Here is a 24,860-nt window from a genome sequence, read left to right as displayed (position 1 = left end):
TAACTAGCAGGGACGTCTGTCAAGGATACAGACTGATCTAATTCCAAATTTAATCCTTCCCATCAAACTATTTCAATATCCTGCTCTTAGAGGTTTCCTGCCTTATGGGAAATTTACCCTAATGCCTTGAAATAGATGTTTATTTATACCCAAACTTGGGGAAGTTATGGGTTTTGAATAGGAAAAAAATAAGCCGTTAAAGAGTCATCTAAGTCCATACTTCAGCGAATAATACCCGTTTATGTCCAAATCAGATTCGCATAACATAAACAAGGAAATCTATTATTACCATATATCGATGATAGCAGCATTGTGCTATCGAAATCAATTTGGTCCGGAAGGAATGGAATATAATAATGGAGATGTTTCGGGCAAGTTCCGGAAATTATGAAATTGTTCTGTCTAATTAAGACAATCAGAAACGTCGGTCGGAATCGCTGGGAAACTTTTAGTTTCCGAGTAAAAACTTTCATGGAGGAATCCTTTTCTTCGTTAACAGATATTAAATGGGAAAGTTTCCCGGATACTCTTGTCTGGGTTGTGCCACGGCACAGGGTTTGTTAATTCGGAATTTCCACGATAATGATTTGTAGTTTCTGTGGAGACAAGAGGAATGGTCTTTTATTGCGCTGTCCCTGGGGTAACTTCGGAGGAAAAAAGTTGATTAAACCGATTAGATTTGCTATCGATGAGGGCTCTAATTATGCTCTAAGGAATAAAGCAAAGGAAACTTCTTAAGAAAAGTGAATGGTTATATTGAATACAGTAGAACTCGGCTGTAACGAACCTTTAACGGATTTTGCCTGTCGTTCGTTGTGTGCGGAGGTTCGTTATACGTGACCGAGGAAAAAACTTGTTGATTCAAACTTTCTGTTTCACCCAACTAACAAATTATACAATTTGTCGTTGTTGTAAATAGGCTTAAATGAGAACAAAAACAACAAAAATCTTAAGTAAAAGTTTAAGTAAAAAAGAAGTCCATAAGTTGACTCCGCACCTTGCGATTTGTCAATATCTCTTCAGTTATTTGGTTTTCATCTTAACCATTGGCGGTTATTTGAACCATCTCAGTATCATTAAGAAATTCAGCAACTTCCACGTGTTCAATGTCATATCCATTTAAGTTAATTTCCTCGAAATCAGAAATGTGCTGGTTTTTGGCCCATTCGTTCAAATCTCCAGCAGCTCGCTCACAGCAGCATTTCTCGGTTCGTTATAACCCCGTTCATGGCACAAGAAAATAATAAATATGGAATGCTATAGCCGAGTGTTCGTTGCGGTCGAGTTCTATGTACTTCAGTCAAGTTATCAAGAAAAGAGCTATATCTCTGTCCTGTACTATGATTAAAATGTCTGATTCTCACTAGTATTTCTCCGCAAACTACACCCAAAGCCTTTCAATGATTTCGCCATTGGCACATGTGCGAGTAGGAAGCTTCATATCCGCCCTAAAGTCCTACAGCTCTAGCAGTAAAACGATTGGATAAACAAAGAGATAGATTGCCTAGTAAATCTATAGGAATTCTTTTCGTAGCGGAATCATCGGACTTGATTTGAGCAGTCTCAAATTGAGATCGTGAGCGAAAGGCTCGTGTTATACTGATACTTTGACCACGCGTTTGATGAAGAGTTCAACTTAGATTAAATCCATGATTTAGGTGGATCCGAGTCCATAGATATGGATCGGAGTTATTCAAGTGTGACCGCCCTATGTTTCGTCTAGGTCACCTAGATAGAATCGTATTCCATCCTAATTCCATTCATAAGATTTTACCTGCAAGAGAAATTTTATGGTTCTCCTCCGAAATGTTTGGGATTTATGGGCGCTACTGAATGGATCGATGCTAAAACGAAGAAATCAGAAAAAGTCCTCAATGGTTTTGATCAGTTCAAACCTCGACTTCGCTTCTGTTATGTTCCTGGATTTGTTTGTTGGAATTGGATTTAACGATACGGAAAAGTCTTCAATGCCGTCAAAGATGTGCTTTTCAGCACCGTAATGTATGCAGGTAACGTTCATTTCACAGATTGAGATTGAGAATTTAGCTTTGGTTCTCTGTGTTTAATGTGGGTAAACAGTAATTTGTGGATATATAATGTGGAAATACGTAGTCAGGCTTAAGGGTAAACACTTTATTTCACAGTACAAAACGAAATCAATTTTTTCTGAATATCACTTTGAGTTTTCCGGGCATGAGTTTCGCACAATCAATATTAGGCTTCGGGTAATATTTCTTCCCATATCACCCGCAGCAAGATTTTTCAGTCGGTTAGGGTTTACGGAGATGGGTTTAACCTTTCAGTTTTCTGCCCATTTGATCACACATATGCTCTATGGGGATCAGGCTTGGACTTCGAGCTGGCCAACCCGTTACTACGTGAAAGAGAAATACTACTTCGCAAAAGAACGGTTTGTTTTAAGACTGCAGATGGGCATATGCAAGGTGCTTCTAGAAGGTCTATATAACATCCTGTCGCAGATTTCTGAGGCGAAAACATGACAATTTTAATCCAATTTACCTTAGCCAAAAGTGGAAAGTTTTAAAAATACAGGAAGACACAGCGAAAACCAAAAAAAAAAAGAAGAAAACAGACCTTTTAGAGAAATGATGAATAATAGTCTCATTCCATCTTAGCGAGGAATTGAACTCTCTCTCTCTCTCTCTCTCTCTCTCTCTCTCTGAGGGTGCTCAATTTGGCCCACCCCATACCGGGTGGCGCGTTAGTATAGATCGCGGAACAATTCTTTAACAGAAAATAGCCCACAAGAGATTGCTTTAACTAATTTTTAATCCTCTAGCTATGCCCCAAGGAAACACAATTTCATGTTGAATATGAAGAAATGCAATTACTTCTCTACTAAAAATGTTTTAATCTTTATCTTGCGGGTGTCTTTCAGGAATTCTCAGTCTTTTAATTTAAAACGAAGTGGTGGGAAAAAGTGCAGGGTTCGAATTTTAAGAGGTTTCGGTTACTTTGACCGACTTTGATGAAGTAGATCTCAAGCCATCCTTCTTAACTATATCATGTCCGTTCGAACGTTTCGTGTCCTAATCTCCCCATCTCCTCAAATCAATCATACATAAAGCCGCACATGTGTATGCAAAAATGTCCTTGTATGTTAAATTAACATACTTTATGTTTTAATTATGAGGGAAATAAATTACTCTAGAACAAAAACTGCCTTTTATTTGCGTCCTTGTCCTTATGTGCGACTCAAATTAACCCAACCTTTGCCCTTTTGTTCTCCTGCTTGGGAAGCATGAAATTTTAGACACTTGTCGGTGTAAATATTCCCATTATTATTACTGTAATTCTAGATCACTCGCATCGTTATTCACAAGGATGATGTTTCATTTTTATTTTAAAAAGAGCTATTTGCTAGTACAACACGCTTTCCAAGTGCTTACTCAATTTGAAGAAAAATCTATTGTTTCCGTTACGGCGAAAACAAATGGCTTTACGACGTATAAGGTGACACTGAATCTACAGATAATAGAGCTCTGAGTTTGTTTAGGTCTTTATGTCCTCGAGGCAAATTGCCACTACTTTGTAATATTTCAATTTTTCCTTTGTGTTGCAGTCCAAATCAGCTTATTGTTGACTGATGCATTGGTTTTTTAAATAAACTAGAATTCTTCGAACATTAACTCTAAGTATTTCTATGAAACTTCGAATTCTAAAGTCTCGAGAAGGTAAATTTTTACTTCCAATTTAAGCCTCAACTTTTTCTTTCTTTCTTACATCAAAGGCATAAAATTCTATTCTACACGCTTAGGATGTGTCTGGTAATTTCTCCCAAGGGTATATTTTTCGCTTAAAACTTTTGAGCAGCTCTGATATAGTGCTGCCTTAAATTATGTCTTGCCGAAATAAGCTTCGGGATTTTATGGTACTGATAAGGTGATTTATGACTCCATTTTTTTACCGAGCTCAACGAACTTCCTCTTATTAGACCTTACAAAGACAACAGCCGGAATTCATTTAAGGGGACAGTTTAGTGGGGCGGCTAAAAAAATTGCCTTTTTTGCGTTTTTCGATCATTTATGGTTAAAGAATTAATATTCCATCGTCGGTGTAGGTGACACCATCCTTATTGACTAACAACAATGGTTCAAAGCTAGAACACTACGAACGCGCCCTAGCGGACTCGAAGCAGGTAGGTACGGGATACATTGAGGTTTCTCCTGCACATGCCCATTTGAATATTCTTCTACGATATGATTTTATAGAACGTTACATTTTTTAGTTATTTATATAAATGTAGCTGCTGACGAATTTCGTTTGAATTTAAAACAAACTGTGTCGTATAATCAAAATCTGAACCGAAAACTATCACTTTATCGCACAAAGAAATGCGGGATTTGTCGTTGTACCGTGTGTTAAAAAAAAATCCGGTCAAGTGGACTTTGCAATTATTTGACAGCGAGCCCGTATGTCTTTGATATGTTCTACGTAATATCGAACAGGAACAAATAAATCTAACCCCACTTTTAATTTTAATTTTTACTGGCGGTTAAGAAAATATGAAACATACATGCATTTAATTAATATTATATTACTTACCCCATTTACAGTAACTGCTAAAAATGTTGTCCATTATTTTCCAAACAGGAAGTAACTCCCCATTTCATATTATCAAACACCCTAATAAGAGTACGTCGAGCAACACTCACATTCTTCTCGAATTCGGTTCTTAAGGTGTTCCATTGTGTATGTCGGAAATTTAAACTTTAACTAACGACGCCCAAGTCCGTGGGGCCTCGACAAAGACTAGTTTTAATAAAATACAACAAATAATAAAGGTAAACGGGATCATATTTAAGTGAGGTTAGGTTTATTTGTACATGAATGACGTATGGGGGCAAATAATTGCAAAGCCTACTTGGCCGGAAATTTTTTTAAACGCACGGGAGTGCGGATTCGCGATCGAACGACATGGGGGACATGCGCAGAGCAATATGAGGTACTTATCCCAAAATTTTTACGGACGGAAAGCATCACCTTTATATTAAATGTGGTGTAAGTGGCAACCGCATAGAGCCAAGGGAACTAAGTATTTTCATTCGCCTGCTTTCGCTGAAGAAATTCGACAGGTTTTAATGCGAATATATGAAGATTTGAGCGAGAAGATTGTGCTCGAAAGATGTTTAAATTCCACCGCATAAAACAATAACGAGAGTTTCAAACTCTTGCGTTTAGCGTTGGGGGATCTAAACACTTATTTTGCGGCAAAAATATCTTGGATATTGCCACTCGTACTGCTGCACGGGTATTTAACGAACACTTCCATTTTGAAGATTTTCGGATGCGTACTTGGTCCGGAAAGGTTGCTTTTAATCTATGGGTACGATCACGGCCACGTTCACCGATCAGAGCAGTGCAGCTCGGATGCCTCCCGCTGCCGATACCGATGGAAGGTGCTCGCTGAAGAAGATTCTTATGATATAGAGCAGGGACTTCCGCATCATCTTGGCATTGCTGATTAGTCGCAAAACTAACTTTTCTTATGAGTTTTTTATTTGAAAACTTTTAACGCGTTTTTCTTAAAACGACACTTTTACACCTGATGCAGGTGATTACTCAAAAAGGCTGGATATATCGACTTCAAAATGTAACACAATATTTAGCATATTTTTCAGTCATGTAAAATTTTGATCCTTACGCTTGATTTTACCTCATGTGTAGCGCAAGAAAGCGTATAATTTTTCTGCCTTTTGGGAAAAACGCCGCCAATTTCGTAATCTAGAAAGAAATTTAAAAGTTTTAGTTCGGACGATCACACAGATTAATAATATCTTTCGCTTTTCTGTTTCACATATGTAGGGGGGCCGGAATTATCTGCGCCAGCAAAACTGATATTTTTTTCGATCGATGGCAGAGCAGCTTTATAAATTAATAATAAGTACATATTTTTAAATTATTTAAAAAAAACTGTCCTAAATCGTACCTTTGCAGTAAAAAAAAATGCTCAATTATGTACAATGCTTTTTGGAAAAAAACGTTGAAAGCGTATTTATTTTTAGGCGTTCACACTAGACTACCGCCTCAACAAAAGCCTCCATCCTGTCGTTGAACTTTCATTTTTGTTTATGGCTTCACACAGATAAGGGTGTCGAGTTTTATAATAATCCCACATTGATTGAGATATTAAGTGATTGATTAATGATGAAGTCTACGAGGTGAAGAAACTTTGAAGCTTTGTTGCCCCAATTTCGCCTCCCGAAGAAGTGACATTTTCTAAACCGATAAATCATGGGCTTTAATCTAAATAACATCCAAAGATTCTTTCCAAATCTGGGATGTAAGTATAAATCAAACCCTCGGGTGTCGGATTTATAATGAAGCTAACCAAGAATTCGCGATTTAGAGCATATTTTCGAGATAAGGAGGCGCCGTTTAGCGTCTGCCAATGAAATACCTCGGTTTTATTCTGGAGCCTGCAGATTGCATTTTCCTTTTTTCCTTACTTCGTTTAAGGTTTTAAGCTTGTTTGTGTTTATGTATTGGAACGTGTCTCGGCATTTTCTACTTTCAGAAAGGAGTAGGTGCCTATCTTTGATCGCGCTCGCATAGAATAAATGTCATTTCCCGATATTCGCAAATATCAAAAACTTAATATCAGACATCGTCAGATTGACCTCTTTATTCGAACAATGGGTTAAATCAATTCAAGTTCTTCCACGTTCTGAATGAAACGCAACCGTGTGAGTGTCTTAGTTCTGGCCAGTCAAACTTCAGTTCAACAATGATCCTTCTTCGTTATAGTATATTTGCTTTTTTCTGAGCGATTGAACCTTTTCCTATTAATAGGCGTTGATTTTCTATGAAACATGTCAATGCTAGCTCAAAAATGATCCCACCGCCACATGGTGCAATCTTCCCAATAGCATCGTTAAGAGCTCCCGCAGACTGCAGACTAAACAGTTGGCCGATAGTTCGGGGTTTAACCTCCTTTTTGAATTACGTTTTGCAAAATAAAGCCTTTGTTATTTTAAAATTATCTTCTCCTCTCTCCAAACACAGAAATGATGTAGTTGATATAAAACACGTATAGAAACTTGTTACTCATAGAATTGAAAATAATCGTGATAGCAACAAAATACTAACTTTAGGGTTTTTATTGAAGCTGATTCAACTGCAAAAAGGGACTTGGCTTGCGATTTATTTGATACTACTATGTAAAATTCTAAATGAGAAAAGCATATTTTAGAGAATTTCTAATTAATAAACCAATATTACCTGAGCTTTAGTTTTTAAGTTTTTAACCTTTTCATGAGTTTATCTCTTCTTACACGTAAAACCCATAAACGTCGTAGGTAAACAAGTTTGTTGTACGTCTTGCTCCTTGAGAGTGGAAGCAGCATCATTGCATGTTTCTTAGTTTTAGATTACATGTTTTAGATAATATTTAATTCGCAACCAGCAGATAGATTGTCAACGAGTTTTTGAAGGGACGTGTCTTTTTCCTACTGATTTTCATCATTTATTTGAAACAATTTATTAGTTCGGCGGAAATGCAATATAAGGGCGCATTACTCATTGAGAGCAGAAGAAACTTCAGAAAAATCGCACGGCAAAGTATTCTTGCAATGCATCCCTTCTATCCTCGTGAGATTCTGGCATTCGATACATGAAAGAGGTTCATAAACAAGGCCAATTTATTCATTGAGAACAGATCCAGCAACACGATTAAATTCCCACTTTTATTTTGCATATTTAAGAAAAATTTAAACTAGTAAACGAAATATTGGTTTCTTTTGAGTTCTTACCTACTCGTTTCCTACCAACTTAAAAATCGTGATTTTGATATAAACGGAAGCAGAGGCGTATTGACTTGAGCACCATCGCATCAACTGTAATAATATTTTTGCCCCGAAATGGCACATTTCAGAGAATTCCCAGATAAAAACATAATTTTTCATTAAAATATTGCATTAAATTCTTCTTATTTAAATATGAAAGTTGTGAAAATAATTCGAATTGAAACAAGGACATATTGGTGATCGATTTCCGGGTAGCCGCATCAACAGCAATTTTAAATTGCATCTTATGCAAAAATTAAATTAACCCAGACGACCCAATACCATTTCTCTAGAAATATGAAAACTGCGACAGACATCGCAATTGAAAAGTCTTGGCAATTGAATGCAGAAACAGCAACGAGCGACGAAACTCGGTAGGAATAATGGCGAAAAAGTGCATTAAAATGTTAACTTTGAACATCCTGTATGTCCCTCGGACTAAATTTTTTGTTATTTTTGACGTGTATTATCTCCAATTTTTGCATTTCCCATTGCTGCACCGATCCGAAAATAATATCTACTTTGATATAATCTTGCTTAAATGAAAAAAATCTAACCGCATAATCACACGTTCAAGGTACGTTAATTTCGACAGGTTTCTCCTGGAGCTTCACTGGTAGAACATATCAAAATCGCATAACATATAACAACAAACACCTCTGAAAAGATTAAGGCCCATTACGACTTTATGCTTCACTCCTGCCCCGCATTTAATTAACTCCGGCCCCCAAAGAGTCGTTTCGATCCTATTAGATCTCGTCAGCTCGGATCATCTCAGACGCAGGCAGAAATTGGCAACGTCAACGGCAAGTATGTTGGGGCTGCAGGAAAATATCCCACCAACGCCATCTGCCGTAATATTTTTTGCTGCATATCGATCAAATCTTGGATTGAAATCTCTAGGTGGGTTATTAATAAGATTTGGAATGCGTGTGACGCAATGTAGGCGTTAATCCGCCGAAGCGCTTATAAACGAACATGAGGCTTGCCACTGAGTACGTCATCAGGGAATAAATATCTCTTTGTTCGAGAATTTTTTTATCAATGTTGTTTGTTATCCGCCTGGTTTTTTTTTAATTGGTAACTTCGCATAAAAATAATTGCAAACACAATAATTCAGTTCATTACGATAATCTACTTTCCGGAAAAAAATTGTCTGAATTGTCAAAGCAAAGGAGGGAAACTCGGTATTTCCATCATGTCGTGCGAATTTCCTTAGGAGCACTTCGTCAACTTTCAACTGAAAGACGGATGAAATGTTTTCTCTAATTAAAATTATTCATCTTGCAGAGCTGAGATCTTTGAGACGTTTAGTGTCAAAGCGAGCTGTTTCACTTATATCAAGGTTGAAGATTATCTATCTAGCTTAAACATGAAAGTTCCTGCTAGTTAACTCGATGTTAGAAACTGAAAATAAGAGTACAAAAATAAAGCCTCCGCTACATATATATATACACACACACACATACACACATACACACACACACACACATATACACACACACATGCGATCAACTTTCCGCTTCATGCCCCATCGATTTCCATTGTCGATAAACAAGAAGAGACATGACACACTGGAAGAGAACATCTATTTCCTGTTAAACGTTGTTTCAGCAAAGGCACTTGTCAGCTGTTTCAGAAAAACAATTACGTTAAGCACCTTTCTCCTCGGGGGATTTTAATCATGTCTTTTCCTTATTTCCTGATATCCTAACTGAGCCATGGACAATGCGCCTGATGGCGAGGGAAACAGACGAAGGAGGAAAAGGGGATGTTTTCGGGAAATTCACGAATTTGTTTCCATCAAAATTGTGCTCTTTCTCTATTTGGAGCCGCTCCGTTGCGAGACCTGCAATTTTCCAGATTATCTTAACAAATGGTCTCTGTTTGCATTGAGGAAGTGAACGCCAATTTGTTTCTTCCCTTTATATGAAGCAGGAATTGAAAACAAAACTCTATTGATTAGAGCTACGAACAGTGCAACAGCAAGGAGGCACGAGAATTTCCCTGGAAGGAAAAACATTCAATCATAACTCCCCATAGTTTGACACTCAATTCGATTCCGAATCACCTAAATGATTTTATCGTTTTGGGAGAACGGAACTTTATTTGCAACTTGCAGATTGGTAATTAAAACTCCTCGGAGTCGGCTATTTGCCTGAATGACCACTGACTTTCCTACTGTCTCGCCTTGATTGAGTTTGCTGGACTCAATCCTATAGTAATTGTAAAAGAGCTTTCAAATAAAAAAATGTTTGATTTCCCTGGCCCCTCGTACCCTCAACCCTAAACGTCCTTAGCGTTGTAGCAGCCCGTAAAATAGTATTTTTATGGTGCAGTCTAAAACGTCTCGTTCACGTCATTCGAAAAGGGATTACCGATAACGATCCCGAGTATCAAGTTTTATATGTCGAAGAACCGGTTATTATTAAGTTATTTATTTTATATGGCGAGCGTATTGGAGTTTGTCGTGTCGAGCATCCAACGTGACGAGTCACGAACGAAGGGGTGAGAAACGTTCGGCGTTCGTAATTGTCTTGAAGATCCTGAAGGGTATACGAAGGAATTTAGGGGAATTTGTGTGCAAAAAGTTGCCTTAAAAAGTGAATTTTCCGTGTAGGGAACTTTTACTGAATTAGAAGGAGTGAAAGAAAAGTTTCTGGATGGAATCAATTTACCCATCAACGTCAGCAATGTTCCCTTCCTAAAATTACCGTCAATGAGTATCTTAAAGACATTGAAGACTTCTTTATGCACTAAAACGATGATTTTTTCATGTAAATACTGATCCACGACCCGTAAGCGAATCACTGTTGAGTAAAACTTTCCTTGGCCTCAATTTCGAGCGAACTCGCCTAAACTCAGCAGCACTCTTAATTAACGGGGCCCCCCCAATTTTCAACCAAAATATATCAACTTTCCTGTAATTTAATTGTCTGGAATTGATATTTTTATGGTTCCTGTCTGCATCGCTTTAATTCATGTAGTTACTGAAATTTCGACCCGTCAAGTAAGACTTCGTTCGGCAATAAGCGCGTTGAACGATTAATTCGATGTCGCCTCTTTTGGACAATGGCAAAAATTCGCATAAACAGATTGATTGGCACTAAATCATCTTTCAACCGTCGTAACAATGTTCTCCTCGACTAAGTTTGGAAAACTCGAACAATTTCGCCTGTACTGTTAACTTTTTATGGCAGCAAACTTTGGTTTTAATCCACATTCCTCCAATTAGGGCATTGACTCTTCAAGCGTGTTCTAAAGGGCGATTCAATTTGGATTTCCTCATAAAGATATTAAAAAGAACACGGAGAAATTGAAAAATATAAATGTTCATTTGCCCTTTGAGGTCGGGTCGTTACATTTATGTATGAAACATGATATCGTGTAAATCACCGCCGCGGACAAGGTGGCATGATGTAATTCGTTGTCCGTGTAAATGAAGTAATCCGCGAAAATGTTCGATTAGTTTGCGGCATAAATCAGGTTCGATGCCGACCATTTCTCGGGTAATCTACTGTGGCAGCTCGGCAGTGGTAGGCGGTTTATTCTTGTAGGCTCTGCTCTTCAGACACCCCCGAAGAAAATAATCTGCGGAGATTAAATCACGTGATCGCGGCAACCAATTGATACAGTTTGCCCGAGTTTTTTGGACCACATTCTAAATTGTCCTCTCAAAGGGACGATTTTGCGCGCCAAAAAATTTGCGTAAGCACCTTTTCATTGATCGGACATCTTCATAATGGATTTGGATAATTTTAACGCGTTGTTCCATCGTTTAGCGCTCCATGACTATTTTTTAATTAAGTTTTCAGTTTAGAAATTTCACGTTGCCGCTGGCAAATATTTTGCCTTTTCAAAAGTATTTTATATTGTAATGTGAAAACTCAATTTGAATCACTCTTTATATCCAAATGACTTTTTGACGTGTTCCAACGACTGAAAAATGTCTCATGTTAATTAACCAAACTGTCGACACGTAAATACTAATAATATGCATGACAAGACCTTTCGCATCCAGATAGTTTCATCTTTAGGAGATATAGAGTGCTGACTAGATGAAATTACGTAGAGTGGGAGATGAAATTTCTAAAGTAATCGTATTTCACTCAACGACAGTCACAGCGAGGCAACTTCCGAGAAACTTGTATTAATTGTTAATGAGGCCTTCAGAGGTTCGAATAAGCTTCTTCACTATTTACTCAACCGCTGTGCACATAATTGATGACTCGATTTCACCAAAAGAAAAACTCTTATTGCTTAAATGAGGTTTTTGCAATTGATAAAATACCACCAAGTAGCCATCATGTTCCTGTTAATGATATTTGAAAGTGACCAGGAATAATGCGGTAAACCTGGATTAAAAATGTATGGATGCGGGACACCCAAAGTGATTACTGTCGCCGGACATTATTGTGTTATTCATGACTTTTCGATTACTTTACCTCTCACGAAACAGCAAAATGGTAAAATTTGATATTTAGGCTTCGCCATTAAATGGCTGTCGACGATAAATGGATTAAGCTTAGAAGCTCTTTCGACATAATTTATAAATTATCCTATGGGTAAAGATCTCCTGGAAATTTATACGAATTTCTTAGATGGCATCGCTTCTGAAGATACTAGGAACTCCAGGAGCAGAAAGTAGGATGGAAAGTTAATACTACGATGTTTTTGTTAGGAATACTTTGTTTTCTCCTGTCTCTCTAGGGCTAAATTATTAATGCACCGTTCCGTACTGTAGCTGTGAAGGAAAAGTCAGATTCCTGTTCTCCATAACCAAGAGCCTGACTAATACCCATCATGTGCCTCAACGTTTTTGTACGCAAATTAGCTCGTAATTAAAGTTGAACAACATTAATAACTTAGCCGTAAATCATTTGATAAACGTCCGTTTCTGTCGCCGAAATTTTTAATGATTCTAGATAGAAGTTGGTAATGCTTCGAAGTTAATCGACGGCCGTAGCTTCTTAACTGGACACCGAAGAACCGGCCCTAATAATAAAAAAATATAAACGACTTGAAATAGGATAATATTTAATCAAATTAATAATTATTATTGCTGGTGTAAACTAGACCTTTGAAACCCATAACAAATTATTGACTATTAAACCCGAACTAGGCATGTTATGGGTAAATATTTCGCTTTTCAATAGATTGGACATTACATCCATAGTTCAGCACAAAGTAAATAATGCTTGGCAAAACAATAGGAGATAATATTTGGAAATTACAACCAGAATCACAAAATATACACGCATTTTAGTAAATAATAAATGGTGAATCGTTGTCAAACAATGACATCAATTACCAGTTAATAATGATGAATGTCGGACCCAGTTTTTACATTACGAGCTCAGTTAGAAACGTCTTTATACGTACAGTTTAAAAATATAGTTGGTTTATGGCCCTGCCACAACTCGTTTTCCAAACATATTTCCCTAAGTATCTGGAGTAAACGGAAAAGTTTTCGCGTTAAAAGGCGGATTTTCCATAATCGTTCCCTGGTTAACATCGATAAATCCAATTTTTATGAATCAAAGTTCCGACTGAGATCCGAAGCCAGCGTAAATCATCGAGCACAAGAAAAAGTTAGTTTCTCCTCGAATTTCGCAGCTACTCAGAACTTTGCCAAGGAAAAACACGTTGATAGGATAGGTTCCCACATGACTGTGTATACGTAGCGCAAGTTTAAAATTTCGCCAAGTTTTATTAAAACAAACTTTGTCTTTTGCCCGATACCCTTTTTTAGAATTTGTCTTTCCCTCGGCGGCCCTCGAAAAAGTACACAAAACTCGATTCGGCAGCTCTATAACTCAAATTAGGAACTGTTACAGACTCAAACAAGTCCAGAAGTTATTCGGCGAAAGGGGAAATATTGAGCAATAAATTCGAGGGCCATCCGAACAGGAAATTTACTTCGTGAACTTCTCTATCGAACGGCTTAATAATTTAAGAGAGCTTTCGCTTCGACATAATTTTTAATCCGGACTTTCCAACTCCGGATAGCTTAAGTAGCATGGCAAATCGATTTCCACTTCAAAATCAATCACATCTGAAAATATTGAGACAGATTGTCGACGGCATAAAGCGTCTTTACATCTTTAGAAATAAAAGTCTCCACCGGAAATACTTTACTATTTACTTTTTGTACTTCATTAAGTACGGCATTCAGCGAAACATCTAATACCTTAAAAGTGCCTCAATCTTTATCCTACAACCCACATTTTCCTCTAAATAAATGGTGCCACTCGATCTGACAATGTTATTGCCCTGGTTCAGCCTCCCACTATGCCAGATGGCATCGCCTATCTCACAACCTGCACCTAACGCGTCATTCTGCAATACTCCGGATTTCTTCCGGCTGGTACTTTTCCGATATCTTCACTGGTCAAGTAATTTTCAGCTTGGACAGACGCTTTCGCAGGGAAACTTTCATGGGTCTTCTCTGAAGATTCCAAAAACAACCGGGAGCCATGACGTCTCTGAACGTCGTCACTTCAATAATTTAATTTCCATTTGCAATCTCCTTCACGTGCTCTCTGCCAAGATCTTTCTGAACAGTTACTATTTCATTGATCGAGATTCCAATTAGACCATTCACATGGCACATCGACCAATAGTTCTCCGAAATGTAATTAAGTAACATCATACCTTATTCAAGTGTACAAATCTTACAAAACCGCTCAGAATTCCCCTTTCTCTTATCAGACAACAGTGTTGAGTTAGGTTGGGGCTTAGTGCTACATTGGATCTTAATGTTGTGGTGTCCACCGGTGCAAGCGAAAGCATGGCGTTCAATACAGGTGGTAGTTCCTTTGTCATTCAGATCGTAACGAAAAATATTCTGAACTTCAATGTAATACGAGAATACTGTGCGTTCGTGTTTTTTAATTGTTTAAATTAAATGAAGCTTTGTAACATAGAGATGCAGTTCTGAAAGAAAACTAGTAAAAACTTGAACAAAAAAACAGCTTGGAGGCAACATTCCTGTTGTATGTTCCATAATTTAGTAATTATGACAATTTTCAGTGGCTTACTTAGTTGAATTTATTTTGCAGCCCTGCTCATAGCTTTAGTCCGCAATAGAATTAAGGATTCCACTGCCAGCATGCATTGCAACCTCTATGGACATTTCCACGTATGACACATGGTTGAACTGAGGCAACAATTCACGTTAGAAAGTGTAACCAGTTAGAGTCGCCTTACGTAAAATGACAACTCATTTAAATTTAATATGCTAAAAAAGGATAAAGATATCTTTCACTGTCAAACATCACCCGATATTTTCGCACGGTTACCGCTTAATTTGTCGACGTTTTAGTTTAATTTAGCGTTGTGTTCTTTGTTCGTCAACTTGGACGGTGAAAACATGTTCTTTTGAGAACCAAAATGGCGCTTCTGGTTATTTATTTTCAGTGTTATTATTACTGTCGATATAATGCCCAAATTATCAAACGGTCGGTGCAAGGAGCTTGTATCGTCCCTGCTAGATATTAATTTCCAGTAGATGCGGCATCACTGTCAATATGAAGCCTGTGGTGTGTATAAAAAGTTACGTCATTTGGATCACAGGTGGCAAATATTATCCAATAGTAATGAGGAGCAGCTCACCCTCTCGGCGAGGTCTGGAACCAAATTCATAAAAACGCCTTTCTGATGCTCCCGATTTCAACTCCTTATGTATCCCTGGGGTTGTGAGAATTTCTAAAGGGCTTTTGACAGCTATTGGGACGTGAATTCGCTCCGAACTATCGAAATAATCTGAGATTTATATTAGAGAATAAACAAAATAATACAGCTGAAATTTGAAACCACAAAAGCTACTCTTGAAGCTGTTAAATTTTCCGAAATTATTTGGGAATAAGTAGGTTATAATAATATTTTCCGTTGCTATAAAAGCTGGATTCAGATAAAGATTTTGTGACTAGCAATGCTATCAAAAGTTTTGTCGGCATGTTACAACCGAAACCGTTATTAAATAGACAAGAATATAGGCGTACGGTCCCTGAAACATCTGCGCTCCACTTCGCCTCCACCACAATATCCTGTCGACTACTCTGTAGCAAATATGTTCAATAATTTGTCTTCATGGCCTTAAGAGAACCCTTCAGGGCATAGACTTCAAAGAGAGCGTCATAAAAACCACCACCGCCCAGAATTCAGTTGTGGAAGAAAGTCGAAATAGGGTTTCCACTTATTCTCTGAGTTCTCTTTGACAACTTGATCCTTAAAATTCTCTTGTACAGATCCGTGTAGGACCCTTTGGGGCGGTATGAGCACCGTCGTTACATAACGGTTTTATTTTCGGCTTGTTTCCAGACAAATTTTCTCTCTTGATGATATTAGCGTAGCAGCAGACAATGTACATATTGCAGTGGTTGCAACTCTTGAATGCTAGCACCTTTAATGACTAATTATGCACTTACACAGGAACTTGAATTTTAAACGCTAAACCATGTAAGAGCGTTTCTTACGTGTTTTCCTAACATTAATAACAGTATGTGAACCCTCCAGGTAATAATTTATGAAACACTAAAAATACCTTGAATCAATGCAAAATTCGCAGAACTTTTCTGTAATTGAACCCGAGCACGCAGATTATGTTAAAACTTAATCAGATCGAGTTGTAAAAACTGAGGGAGCCCAACGGCAAAGTTTCTTTCACACTTACGAAAAGCAAATTAGATCCCAAAAAATATCTGTCATCTTCCCCAGGCTAAAATTCGAACTTCCCTAAGGGAAGTTTGCCCTTCAGACAATCTTCTCCTATTAAGTCTTTGAAACTTTTGCATTCGCCGTACGCTCTTGAAGAGATGTTTTGAGTCTGATGGTAAAAGCTTCGGTCTGTGGAACAAAAGCTTAACGTTAAAAATTGGTAAAACTTTTCACGATTCATTTTGTCCGGGAATCTCTGGATTTATGGGTTTTTCGTTAGAGCTAATCCTCTCCTTTTCCTTTATCTCTCTGTCACTCCCTTTTAATGGAGACGTCTGTGGACCAGTGTATTCAGGAGTGAAATATATGGTGTAATAGTTCATAAAGGAAATATCAATTACACGAAAGCCCTGTCAAAGTAGTAACTAGGAGCAAGCAATTTTGCATATCCTGCTGCTGAAACATTAATGCTGTCTCATTATTTCACCTCTAATAGCGCGGCCCTGCTTTGACTACAAAAGACTTCGTTGATGGGAATCGATATACAAGACGTTTTTGACCCTTCCTATGTTTTACCTGGGCCCGTATTAATCACGGGAAAACACGCTTTAACAACAATTAAGGAAGAAATTCGAAGGCAAAGCTAATCCACCTTAATCCTCTTTGCAGAGGCAAATTACACTGTAACTAATTTATGTTGGACACGAAAAAAAATATTCAAATGCGCCTTAAGGAAAAATAACCTCAATTAATTTTCTCTCGGTAATGATCGTTGTTACAAGTATTTTCTCTAGGGTCTCATTTATTAAATAACGCCAAAGCGAATTATATTATTTTTCGATTAAGAGTGAAAACGAATTTTCAAATTTCCAGTTTTATTCTAGTTCTATGATATCATAGTTTGCTTTTACAGAACCGAACTGAATAAACTTGTTTACTTAACGCCGCTGCATTTTACGAAAGATCATTGAAGACCAAATTGGAAAATGCAATCATCATCAAACGATTGATGTTTTGTTGACTTGGAAGTATACGGGGGTACCACTTCCTCTTCACATCTCCAATCCTTCGACGTTCTGCTCGTAGAGCTCTGCGTAAGGTTGAAGCCTCGACATAGCCGTCTCAACTTTAAACGTTACATCGTTATATCTCACGTATTTTGATACGTTGAATTCACATTTTTTGAGAAATTTATATTTTTTGCACAATTTCATCAACGTTTCCGCCTGATTTTAATGCAGTTATTATATGATAATGTCGATAGCGCCGCACCACCACGACGCCCGCGGTGAATTCGCGAAACTACTTTTGTTGCCTAGGCCTTAAAGTGGGACTTTAAGTGCGTGTTCACGGGAAACTGGTGTAGCACTTTACGGCCACTGGGAACGCGGGAGTTAAAAGCCACTTAGAACCAATTTAGCGTACTACGAACATGGTCTTAAGTGAAGTCATTTTGTTGTACTTGAAAATATTCACACTCTATAGACTTAAAATGTAATTAAGCTAAGTTATTTCTCTAAATTTTTAATGGAAAGGCCTTTAATGGAATCATCCTTTGGTTAATGCGCTTGCAACCGGGAGTTGGAAACCTTTCTTGAACTTAGAACCCTTGTGGCCCTTTAAGTTTTTCCTTTTGGAATCTGTTACTATTCTTCCAGACTGTCTCCTGGGCGATGATGAGTTCTGATATAACAAAAAGCCTTATGTTAATAAGCTCGGCCTTAATTTTAATGCAATGATGTAAATTTAAAAGTTAATAATAGCGCAGAATTTTATCAACCAAACATGTTTTTCAAACAGGTTGGCACCTGTCAATGGAAAATCTCCACTAACTATTAGGAAACTACGTCAAAATCACGTTTTCAGGTCCTGTTTCTGGCAACATCTAAATTGTAAAAACATCACGCTAGTCAAAAGAAATGATAGAAAACGTGTCTTATCTTTGGACGGGTCGCGATCCTATGTTCATATGACGAATCATGCTGCTTTGAATCAAAACACAACACGGGATTGACGGATGACCTTCTACAGCGTCACAACCATCTAACTGAAACGAGAAATAACTGTTTAGCGAGACGTCGCTATAAGTAAGTGATCTAAATGTTGCACTTTGTTTCCGCTGCAAACTGGGATAATAAAATATTCAAATCAAAACACAAAAACCAGCAATACATGACCCATAAAATCAATGGTCCGTGGTAATCGAATTTCAAAATCGTTGAACGACAAATTCGTTTTACCTACCTTCCGACTTGGGGGCGATTTGTAACGCACACTGTGTATTTGTGGGCTTTTGGCAAGCAAGAAAATGGGCTCCATCACGCAAATCGCACAAATGAGCCACCTTCAGCCCTGACAGAATGATAAATATTAATTTGCCCCGAAGTTCCTGACGTTTTGTGACGATTGATTTTTTGAGAACTACGTGAAAAGGCTAATGAGTCAGGACCGTCGAAAATTCGACCCCCATCAATTATCCACATTCGACTTCCACAAAAACAAAATTGATATTCACCGAGGTTTTGGCAACATCTCCCCTTAAAAAAGGCTCCCTCAAACCCCAATTAAAACGTAATGAGCTTAAATGCCCTCATGTATTTTAAAATCTCATATTTTCCTCAGCACGTCCCTCGTTTAGACAAACCCAATAAATTAATTAATAAAATTACACCCCACATAGGCCTTTGAGAAAGTTCAGGGCCTTAAATTTTAAGGCCCCAGATAAAATTTACTGTTATGATCTTATTAAAAAACTTTTCGCCCCGTTGTGTTAATTAGATTGGCCCGAGCTTTTCGGGTTTCAGAGGTGTCGTAACTTTAATGAGGATATTGTCGTATAGATGAAGATAACGACGTGGGATTATTAGGTACTTCATGAACTCATCATAAACACATCAGTTTTCCGCTTTAAGGCAATTTAATAAATTCCTGGCTCCTATTGTGCATGTCGGTAATGGAATAAAGCTCGAAATTCACTTATGATAAGTGCTACCTGAAAGTGCTAATTGAGTTCCAATTTTATTTTCTAAAGTAAATCAACAAAGGTTTATCTATAAAATAGGGTATACAGTCAATGCCCTAAATTTGTGGAAGTGGTTGCGTTCCCACATTTGTCTGAATTATACTTACCTTTTAATAAGGAAGCGCCAATCAACACTGACAGCAGGAACCTCATCTTGAGTTAACAACTTCCAGTTTATGTGTACTAATTGGTGTTGATTTTCCAGGTGGCGTGTTAGAGTCAATTAAAGGACATCACTCCCCGACACTCACTAACACACGTACGCTCTTAATTATCTTGCTCGTAGCCGGCACCTAGAAAAGAGGTAATTTGTAGTAAAATCCACACTTCCCGAAGAGGAAAAATTTCCAAGTTTTTGTATGAATGAGAGATGAAGTGGAATCGTCTTTTTAAAGCGATTTCTCCAAAATTAAAGGAAGTTTACTTCCCGGAACAAATTTAAATCGCATTATTTAGGAAGATTTATTAAATTATTTAGATTCTCGTTCCAACTAATAGTAAAACATTAGACTCTTTTTCGATTAAATCGAATAACACAGGAACAAAAAGCTCCTTTTCACACGAATTTCGCCCCTGGGTGGGAAGTTCGTTACTTCAGATTAATTTAACTTCAAGCAGATCAAATTGAAAAACTTTGCGTGGAATCTTAGTCCCTTCGCTAATAAACGAAGGTAGGGATCATAAAGCAACTGCCAAATTTATCTAGACCACAAAAATCTCTAAAGATAAGAAGCCATGTAATCTGTAATGGGGATAGGACCTACTATTCCAAAGTTCACCTATGAACTAGCTACCCGATAAACTTGGCAGGAAGTTAATAATGAGTCAGATAACCACTACTGGAGTAACGATTCTATCACCCTTCTATCTTGTTCCATTTAATGGGGAAAAGGGAAAGAGGTACCCTGAGGTAACGATTCGTATAAAAAAAAGGGAAATTACAAGTAATCATTTCTTATTTAGTCAAGGTGAAATTAACGTTCTATACTCGTGCCAGTTAATCTTCAACCCCCATTCATTCTGACCAGGGAATACAACCCCGAAGTCCCTTTAGGATTCCAGAGATCTCATAAGGAATATTTATTCTTAATCCTGGGATTGGCCCCACGATTATATTATTTATAAAACAAGGTAAAGAAGGGGCAAGTCATAACGGTCAATAGTTTTCTAATAGATACATAAGAAAGGCAAGTATGCAATAAATCACGAAGGCCCCACGTAGGACGTAAAATTTGTCACAAAAGTCGTTTAATAATGTACTGACAAGTCGAAGTTTGTGAACTTCTGATGTAGGGCGATTCGGCGTTTTTAGAGAGTAGTTTCAATTATTGCTAAACGTGTCCATTTGAAATTAGAATTGAGAACTGCCAAAGCTAAAAATAAAATTAGCATACAAGGAATGACGAGGAAAATTATGGAATATTTGGAAAACCAAAATGAGGCCAAAGGTTGCAGAGAATTTAAGCCAAATCCCAAGAGAAACTTAATGCACTGATTATTAATAATGTCAAAATTAAATTAATTAAAATCAAAATTAATAACGTGCGAAATGAAAATGTCTATTTAGAATTAGGCTTAAAGTTATCAAGTGATTGCTGTAAATTATCTGACCCTTCTACTGGTGTTGATCCAAATGGCGCTTCGATGTGTTCGGGGTGATTCACCAAATTCGATAAAATAGATATTTCGATTGTTATTCGGTCTATCGAAAAGCTCTAAGTTAACAAAGTGTCGCATTTCGTTTTTCAAATCAAAGCTATTTGAATAACATAATGGCCACAAAGGTTTAAAATAAAAAAGGCGTAAAAGTAGCGCTTTATGTGCCTGTGCTCAGGTAAATATTGATGCACTTTAAGGCACTGTAGAAAAAAATGTTTATTTTATTCCCAAACGCTCCCATATCAGACGGTTTTTTTTTTTTTTTTTTTTTTAAATAATAATCTCAGCTTTTTGAACGAACGCGAAAAGATCGTCCTGTTTTTAAAACCACCAACAAAAACAAACAACCTGCTCTCAGGAATCCTCATTCTCGAATAACTCCTGCCCTGTTCTCCTTCATGCCCTCCTTTCTTTCCCCGTCAGTACGATCTTTACGATCAATTGCAAACCCGACCGCACATGTAAGCAACAAAGCTGCACCAATATTTTAACAAAAATGCACCTATTGAAGACGTTGAAACACTTGCAAGATTTAAAAAAAAAAAAAAAAATTTGATACCCTGTAGTTCAGTTTGTATTGCGGAAATTCCAAATAAATTTTATGAATTATGGAATAATAGAATAATACATAGAAGAAATGGAATAAATCGTAGAAAAGCTTTTATTTTTAATCCCGACAAGGAAAGAAAAATCGTTTCGTTATTAATCCCGAAAGCTCGGGATTTACTTTTGATAATCCCGATATTTTTAGGACTTGTAAAATGGCCGATATCGCGAGATTATACTTCCTAATCTTTACCCACACATAAAATTCCCGAAGGCACTACACGGGCAGGGAAACAAGCTTATTCAAAAAAAAAAAAAAATTTTTGTGGGTGAAATTCCTGCTCGCACCTCTCATTCTTGACGACTTTTTGTCGAAAACGACAAAAACTAACTGCCTGAAATACCCAATTAAGCTTCGGAATACACCTTTTTCCCCCGGGTTTGTTTCTTAGCACCAAATAAAAGCATTTCCACACCAATTTCTTTCATTAAAAAATTCGATGCAATCAAATTAAATTCTGATACGTCGTGAACTAAAACCAATCAGATTTTGCCTGAAAGATTGGCATCGAAATGAAAATTCGTAAGTGACGTATTAGTTTTCGCTCCCCTGGTAGTTGTTTGAGTTTACTCAGTTAATGAAACCACGGAGAGTCGTGGAGTTTCCAACTCCCAACTTCCAATTTTTCGTTTTGGAAACGTGTTGCGTGGGAATTTTGTCCGACATCGTTTCACACAATTTTATTGGACGTTCCTTTCCTGACGGAAACCGATCAGAAAAGTGAAAATCGAAAAAGCAACGAGTATTTGATGAAGACATTAAAAAGCAGAGACAGGAGGTAATTTAATCCCATTTAATTAAACAAAATATGTTTATTGATTTTCGAGAAGTTCATCAAGGCTCCGTTTGTTTACTTGAAGTTCGTCGGAGTACTTATTGCGGTTAATGAAGATGGAATGTCAGGGAAGTCCTATTAAAAATTTCTCTGTTAAACACTGGAATTACCTCGGAAAGGGGCTATTTTTCACAATACCAAGTTGTCGTTTGAGAAACAGCAATTTCGTGAATACGTTCTTATAATGGAGAACCATAATTTTCCTGTCGCAGATCTAGGACAACTTCCTTGAGTTGAGTATTTGAGGTTTCAAACCATAATGGACTTCCTCTTTTGCTGATAATGTCTAAAGAAGTGAAAAGATAAGGAAGGATAAGGAATTTTTCGCAGTTTTATGTTTTCGTCCTTTTGCAGCTCGATCCCCAGGATATTAATACACACAAGGAAAAAAGTCAAGGGTCCTGCGGGTCAACGATCAAATTAAACAATCAGGAACTTTTTACGAAAGATAATCTCTATGTCTTTCATGGTCCGAAAGGTCAATTCAAGGTCTTCGAAAAGTAACCGTGGAAAGTTAATTAAGGTCGATAAAATATTCCCTCCCAAGACGACTCAAAGAAGGTCTAAAAAAATGTAAAAAAATAAATGTATTAATTTTTAACTTCGGTATTTCGATAAGGGCTCCCTTACGTCTATTAACACGAAATTAATCTGGAGTTTAAAATAGTTGCAGTCTATTCGCCAAACATCGTCTTTTTTGCGAATTGATGTTTAAGATTTTTAATCGGAGATAAGTTTTATCTTCAGGGATTCACACGGACCAATGAGACGTTATTATCGTACGGATTAATTCTGGTGTATGACGGGCTTAAAAATTAAGAATTTGCAATTGTTTTTTCCTTATTCTTAGCGTTTGAGCCGCCCTGTAAAATAATACTTTGTTGCATGACCTCTGATAATAAAGGGCGTCGTGAGTTATGGCTTCTGCAACTGGATCTTCAAAAGGTTTAAACAGATGACTGATGAAGCAATTTGCACTTTTAATTTCATTTTACATTCATTGTACAACGCTCGGCCGTCGCAAGCATAAACTCATTGGTTGGCCTTAAGGTCTATTTAAAAAAATCTCAATAGATAGGAAACACGGGAGTAACGGAGGTATTCAGGAGTGGAAAGTAACATTAAAATTCGTTATTTAATTTGGCCCGTACCGGGGGCCCCTTGAAAACAAAAACAATTAGAAAAGAGGACAAGCGGTTGCAGCACGTTGATAGTCAGAAAAAAAGGTTCGTTTGGCTTGAATTAACTGAAAAGAGTGCAACGGTTTGTGGATATAATGAAGGAAGAAGGGGTTAGGTATGGAAGGCAAGAACTAGAATGGAAGGCGAGGAAGGTTATGAATTTTAGTTTGCATAAAACACAAGGTTATTGCCCATTTTTCTCGGTAGAGTAGTCCAAAAATTTACATAGTTGCGAAGCATAAAATGTAAAGTTTATACCAAGAGAGCAACTGAATGCACATTTATGTATATTATCAAGACTTAATTACATATAGATCCTCATCAGTATTTTCCTTCGGCACCTAAAAGCATGGGCCCGGGACAGGTAAATAAATAGTAAAAATATCTTAAAGGTAAGAAAATATTTTCATTCTTCGGAACTCATTACTCAACTGGGACCAATCTAACGCGACTTTGCGTTAATTTAATTCGGATGTTTTCAGAAGTCAGGACGCAAATAAGAGATTCCTATCTGGAAAAATGGCTTTTGATATCATCAACGTGTTAATGGTAAAAAAGCAATTTTTTTTTGTTGTTCTTGTCTGGAATCTTCTCGGCATGTGGGGTTTATGTAGAAGCAAAAAACAGAGAACAAAGACGGGGAATCGTCGTACCAGAGAAACACCTTTGCAACGATTGCTGAAAATAATGATTACAGAACTTGTTTATCAAAATTGATGAATTACTACTGAAGACGCTAAATATATGCGGATCAGATTGGATCATAACTTTTGAAATTTTTGTCAATAAATAATATTTTAACGGAAATTGGCCCTGACAAAATTCCAACTTTTCGAATGAAATTAATTAGATTTCTATCCTAACAACCCACAAAAACTAATTCGAAATTAAATAAATTCCAATATCTAATTTTTTCTGGACAGTTATTTAAATTTAATTAACTTCGACCTTTTGATTGTCCCATCGCATCTAAACTAAGCTGCAGAGTTGGAGTTTAAACGACGTTGGTGTGGTTGATTTGCACGATTTGGGCAATTTCAATGACGAAAACTTGGATTAGGGTACAATATGGATCGTGTCATAGCTTCAATTG

The 24,860-nt window shown here is 37.2% G+C and overlaps 1 protein-coding gene across 3 annotated transcripts in view; it reads right to left on the bottom strand.

The window, feature by feature from the left end:
* Nucleotides 1–24,860, bottom strand: part of LOC136342397 (limbic system-associated membrane protein-like) — an 82,042-nt gene that overhangs the window by 52,494 nt on the left and 4,688 nt on the right. For all 3 annotated transcript variants that reach the window (XM_066288150.1, XM_066288152.1, XM_066288151.1), the window contains exon 2: nt 19,593–19,778. In XM_066288150.1, coding sequence (XP_066144247.1) covers nt 19,593–19,638 — 46 coding nt within the window. In that variant the 5' untranslated portion in view covers nt 19,639–19,778. The remainder of the gene's footprint in view (nt 1–19,592; nt 19,779–24,860) is intronic.

Source organism: Euwallacea fornicatus, chromosome 12, assembly GCF_040115645.1.
Source record: "Euwallacea fornicatus isolate EFF26 chromosome 12, ASM4011564v1, whole genome shotgun sequence".
NCBI lineage: Eukaryota > Metazoa > Arthropoda > Insecta > Coleoptera > Curculionidae > Euwallacea > Euwallacea fornicatus.
Note: the sequence above shows the minus strand (reverse complement) of the source record. Positions and strands in the feature narration are given on the sequence as shown.